At 34.4% G+C, this 6,256-nt stretch overlaps 2 protein-coding genes across 9 annotated transcripts in view; both read right to left on the bottom strand.

Moving 5' to 3' along the window:
* Positions 1 to 3,221, bottom strand: part of hycc1 (hyccin PI4KA lipid kinase complex subunit 1) — a 67,107-nt gene extending 63,886 nt beyond the window's left edge. For all 6 annotated transcript variants that reach the window (XR_001631795.1, XM_016459283.1, XM_016459285.1 and 3 more), the window contains exon 1: positions 3,080 to 3,221. The gene's annotated coding sequence lies outside the window, so the exon portion shown is untranslated. The remainder of the gene's footprint in view (positions 1 to 3,079) is intronic.
* A 1,055-nt stretch (positions 3,222 to 4,276) lies between these two features.
* Positions 4,277 to 6,256, bottom strand: part of LOC107667575 (uncharacterized) — a 3,633-nt gene continuing 1,653 nt past the window's right edge. For 2 of the 3 annotated variants that reach the window (XM_016459269.1, XM_016459271.1), the window contains 2 exons: positions 5,960 to 6,172; positions 4,277 to 4,834 (listed from right to left, as the gene is read on the bottom strand). In XM_016459269.1, coding sequence (XP_016314755.1) covers positions 4,464 to 4,834; positions 5,960 to 6,172 — 584 coding nt within the window. In that variant the 3' untranslated portion in view covers positions 4,277 to 4,463. The remainder of the gene's footprint in view (positions 4,835 to 5,959; positions 6,173 to 6,256) is intronic. The other variant, XM_016459270.1, reaches the window with a different exon arrangement.

Below are 6,256 nucleotides of genomic sequence, written 5' to 3'. Positions count from 1 at the left end.
ACCAAGCATGAGAGCATGTTCTAGTACACCCCCAAAACAAAATCAAGACTTTGTAAAAGAGCATAATAGGACCCCTTTAATAAATGCACTGTAATTAAACCCATTACATTTTAGCCGACTAAATTTACTGTAGATTTAGTCGACTAAAATCTTATGATATTTAGTCGACTAAAATTAGACTAAAACTAAAAACAATTCAGATGACTAAAAAATGACTAAAACTAAATGGCATTTCAGTCAAAAGACTATGACTAAAACTAAATAAAAATTTGCTGTCAAAATTAACACTGCTTTCCACAAAGTCTGGACCAATTTACAGCTTATTCTGTCCAAAGACTTATACGAGAAGAGACTTGTTAAAGAGCTCATTTCATCTGAGAACAATTTTGAGTGGGTTAATCTGAAAATTAATATTACAAAAATACACTGGCATTGGAAACATTTACATTAAAATTCAGCAACACCAAACTATGAAACGAAAATGTATTTTAATAAGAGTTTTTACCCATCCAAAGTAATAAATGCAAATGATTTCACACTATGGCTGGGCAATCCAGCTCAACATATAAAAGTAAAAGGCATTTCCCACACTGCACTGGCTATTGACAGATTTCACCAATCGATTCAATTCAGATTCACAAGATCTTGATTTGATTTTGATTCGTTTAGAAGCATATCAGCCACAATACATGCACATTTTTCTTAAGGAAAACAATCTCTCAACTAATGCTATGAACTACAATATGTCAGCTGGTGATAATGTTAGAATATCAGTAATATTAAAGATTTATTTTTGGATATACTGTAATAATCAACACTCAAATAAAAACTGAGATGTATACAAACATTACAACTGCACGTATAAGAGTTTCTATAGAACTACGTTTCTACTCCAATTTGTTGTCGAAATATAAACATTTAAACAGTGGCTGTCATTAAACTTATTTAATGTATAATTGAATAAATCTGTCATGATAACAAGAAGACATCACTAACAGATTAAATAATAATAATGAATATGTAATATAGTGCATATATTTAGCAAATGCTTCTCTCTAGAGTTAGCTTTTTCTAGGTGACTAACGAAATTAGTATTATATTTATTAGGAATACATGATATTATCCTTAATATTTATTGAGGTAAATGTAACATTGCATGACATTTATTGACATCTTTGCACAGTTTAAACACTGTCTGAGCGATTACAAGAGACATGACTCACTTCAGAAAGTTGTACGGTTTCTCAAAACAACATTTATGGTTTGAATTTTGTGATAAAACTGACAGAATTTGAAAGCTCTGACTTTGTTTGATTTGAAAGGTAAAGCACAAAGCTTATTATGATTACTGGACGGCAGGTGCATTACAAATGTTTAGTGAAGTTTCGAAACTGCATTAACTGCATAGAGTAAAAGACTGATCTTGAGATTTAAGAATCAATATCAGTTCATCAGCATGATTACAGATTAAGATCAAGAAATCGATTCTGTCAACCCAGCCCTAATAATATTATTTACATTTACATTACATTTTAATACATAAAAAAATGTCACACAGAGACTTCCTTGAAAATGTTGGAGTGATGAAGCACACAAATCTGTGAATTAGAGCTTCGAATCGATTCGCTTTTGAAATGATTCACGGAAATCAATCACTTACCAGCTCATTTTACAAAACCACTTTTTTTTTTTACTACTGATTGGATGCAACTGAAACATCAACTCTTTTTCACTACATTTACATTACATTTTAATACATAAAAAAATGTCACACAGAGACTTCCTTGAAAATGTTGGAGTGATGAAGCACACAAATCTGTGAATTAGAGCTTCGAATCGATTCGCTTTTGAAATGATTCATGGAAATTAATCACTTACCAGCTCATTTTACAAAACCACTTTTTTTTTTTACTACTGATTGGATGCAATTGAAACATCAACTCTTTTTCACAACAAGCTCGTTTCTATGCACAATATGCATCAGACGGTCAATAACCAGACCATGGTCATGCAATCTGAGGCCGAGACAACAAACTGTTTCTGAAACCTATGACTGACGTTGATCTGCTCATATCTACTCCAGATCATCACAAAACATGCCATAATAACATCTGAACAGCTGTGTTCTTCACATGCCAGAGGGACACCAGCCACATCTGTACTCATCTAATCAGCTGTCAGATAACAAGCGGACACAACTGTGATTTCTGCTCATTGTGCACGACTCTTATCGCTTCACGAATGGCTTCTCTCATTTCCTTTTATAATCTCACTCCTTTAAAAACAGGCTGATCATCTTTTATGCAGTAACTGGGAGGAAGGTGAACCGTGTGACTGATGTGTGTGTGTGTGTGTGCAACTTGCATTACACAACTTAAGACACTTAGAGAATGCATGCACAAATACTCAAAAACTCATATGGCTGACATACATCCATGCATGCGCACAGTGTGAATATACATAAGCACTCAAACACCACATGCATGCATGCACACATACTGTAAATACAAATAACACTAAATGGATGCATGCATGCATGCATATTTATACTCAAGCATGTTACACAGAAAACCATGCATGAGCATGCACACACACCATCAAGTACTCAAACCCCATGCACTTATGTACATGTACTCAAGCATACAAACACTAACACTCATGCATAAACACATATATGCATGCATGCATGCATATAAACACAAGCATGCATTTAAACACACACATACTCATACAAACCCATGCACATACGTACATACACTCAGAAGCACACATTTACATGCATCCACGCGCGCGCGTACACACTTCAGCATTGACAGCTCGTGCACAACTGCGTTGTCAACTGCTTAAAACAGCAAAAGCACAGTCTGTCCTTCATCAACCCTTCTCATCGGGCATGTCCACATCTGTTCTTGCTCATATGAAGTTTGCAAAGACACACATGAATGAGTTTAATCATCATAGATGCTTTATAAGCTCAGTTTGTTTAGTCAGACACATGAGAACCGTCATCGCCATCGGCGAATGTACACGAGACTCATTTAAAGCTCACATAAAGGCTGTTTTTTTTATATATACTCACTTATCATGCTATGTGCACGGCTTTCCCCCGCTCGTCTCGTTTATGTCTCAGTTAGTCCATTAACGCGCTGAAATAACTGAACACACTCGAGTCCTTCACCAGTACTTTCACACTTCAGTCTAACATGGAGCGAGTTAGGATTTCTGATTGACAGCGGCACGAGCCAGTGGCGGAGGAGGATATAAAACTCAAAGTCGCGTCCACAAATAACAGCCAATCAAATCACGTCGGAGGCGGGGCTACACGGTTTCCAATAGCGAGGTAGATTGTGTCTGTTTTAACTACTTGTATTCAATAATGTTTTGTGTGCTAAATTAGATTATATAAGTACATACGGTTAATTTTTAAATATTTAAAAAACAATGAAATGCATACAAAAAGTCAAATCAAGGTGAAAACTTGTACAAAGAATAAAATATGCAGGGTATCCACGTGCCGGAAAATTACTTTTTTCAAGTAACTAGTAAAGTAACGAATCTGCCTCATGAACAGTTAATGTTCTCCCATTGTGCAATTAAAGTATGTGCAATAACCTTATACCTATTTATCACCCTAAACCCTAGTACATCCCTACAACTTATTTTATTCTATTCCTATTCCATCTATAGCACACCTGTACATACAATTTATTCTTTTTTTTTTTGTGGTTTATATTTATGCATGTGTATTTTATTCACATCTCATTTTTATTATCTGTGTGTTGTTGTTGTCTCCGTGTACTGGAAGCTTGTGACACTATAACAAATTCCTTGTATGTGCAAACATACTTGGCAATAAAGCTCTTTCTGATTCTGATTCTGATTCTGATATTTACTTAAAAGCAATCATTCTAACATAATTCAATTATTAATTTACAAAATATAAACCAAAGGAAGAAAATGTTACAAAGGCAAAGTGTTCAAGATTCAGAATCAATATACACTCATTTTCACATGACGAGGACTGATTCTGAAGTATGCAAGCGCTTTCAGAAACTAAAATACATGTACATACACAAAAGAGCTCAAGAGGATAGAAAACAACAACTCCCTTGATTATGCTTTCCAATATTAAACTATTTGTTCTCAAACAGTAAACAGTAAAGACAGTAAAATGAGTTAAAATTACATTTTTTCTTATTATGCCCATTTATATTTTAAATAAGATGATACTGGACAAATTTATAGATCTTTGATAATGTTTAAATAATTAATGGATTTATGCATGTTCTGTTTTTTTATAATTCTAATATTATTTTATGCATCTTGTATATTTGTACTGCCACTGTATATGTGCAGTTGCAACATTGCAATTTCTCACTTTTGTTTTGAGATAAAGTCTTCTCTTCACTGTTTAACAGTATAGAATCCTTCATATTTGCTAATAGCTAAGAGACAAAGTCAGTTCACGGTGTGATTGCAGAGAGCAATGCGGCCTCATTGAGGAGATTTCCAGCCTCTTTCCTGTACTTCGGACTCAGCTCTTTGGCTCTCCGAGCCTCTCTGAGGTTTTCCCGCAGGTTGTCCACCAGCCTCCTTTGCTCCTGGTGTCTGGATTCAGCAGCTTCGACCTGATTGATCATGCTGTCCTCGGCTCTCAGAAGCGAGTCGATCATTTCGTTGAGTTTAGTGCTGACGGAGATGATGGCTTTGGCGGCTCGGCTCAGCTCGGTGACGTTCTCCTGCGTCCGCTTCAGTTTGCTGGGGATCTCGGCCTCTGATCTCACCATCAGACTGAAGTCGTATCCTTTAACCTCCAGATTGATGTGGCAGAGCTCTGACGGAGGGAAAATGATGAGGGCACTCGATAAAGATGGAAATAATTGTGCAGGATATAAGCCATAAATACAGATTCAGTATCCGGTATGATGGTGAATTCATTTCTGAATGACTAACTGCAATAAATAATTCAATGCATAATCATACTAATAACATCTACATAAAAACAAAACAATTCAACAGACATGCATCTTGAAAAACAAATCTGATTGGCAAAAAAGGCCTAATATTAGCTAATTTGATGATGCTTACAAACAGTTTTTTTTTCACAAAATAAGATTTTTAAAATTATTTATATATATATATATGTATGTGTGTGTGTGTATGTGTATGTGTGTGTGTGTGTGTGCGTGTGTATGTGTGTGTGTGTGGGTGTGTGTGTATGTGCGTTTTAATGCATTAATCAAAATAACAAAAGCATTCAAATGTTTTAATTTTAATGACAAACAGAAGTATTCAAAATGCATAATTTAACTTACAATCTGCAAAGAAGTGAAACATTTGTTCAAATCAGTGTTATTTTAGTAGATACTATTAAAGTTCATATTTTGATTTTGTTTTTATATTTTTTGCTTATATGTAAATTTTAGTTAAAATTGTAGTTATTTTGTTGTGTGTTTTGGACTTTTATTTGGTTTTAATTTTCTATAGTTTTTATTAATTATTATTTCCATTTTGGTTTTAGTTTTAGTTATTTTAGTGCATCAAGACAAACTAAATGAAAATGGGAAATGTTCCCATGTTAACTAGCTGATATAAAATAAGTTAGATTTTTATTTTATTTAATGTAATTTAATTTAATTTTAATTAATGAAAATGTTTTTTATGGTTTTAGTTAACTATAATAACCCTATAATATACTTAATTTAATGTCAAAAAACTTAAATACGTTTTTTTTTAACAAAATCTGTAATTTTCTGTGGCTGTAATTAGGCATTCTGAATGACTAATTAAATGCAAAGTTGCACACAACAAACTTATATGCAACTTTTATCCTTATTATGTATCCTATTTATCCTAGACAGACTCTATTTGTAATGGTCCATTATAAATAAAGAGTTTTGCTGGAATATCTCTGCACTGTGTGCAGTCGTTGCTCAGGCAGGCTGTGTGAAGATCTTACCATGTTTCTCCTTGATTTTCTTCAGGCATTGAGACAGACTGTCGTTATTTGGGCAGTGGTAGTGGCTTGAAAGAGTCTGAAGCTGGTTCTTCATTGTTTCATAATTGTCCTGCTGTTTGTTGAAAGTATCAGCAACGTCAGTGAAACGCTCATCGAGGCCGGGAACGCCAACACGACGAGCAGTAAAGCTGCCGCTCTTCTGAACTCCATCTGCTGGAGGATAAACAGATAGATAGAACAAACAATAGAACGACAGAATGATAGAACGATAGATAGATAGATAGAACGATAGATAGA

This window comes from Sinocyclocheilus anshuiensis, unplaced genomic scaffold (assembly GCF_001515605.1).
Source record: "Sinocyclocheilus anshuiensis isolate Anshui unplaced genomic scaffold, SAMN03320099.WGS_v1.1 scaffold1172, whole genome shotgun sequence".
Taxonomy (NCBI): Eukaryota; Metazoa; Chordata; class Actinopteri; order Cypriniformes; family Cyprinidae; genus Sinocyclocheilus; species Sinocyclocheilus anshuiensis.
This window is presented reverse-complemented; position numbering and strand designations above follow the sequence as displayed.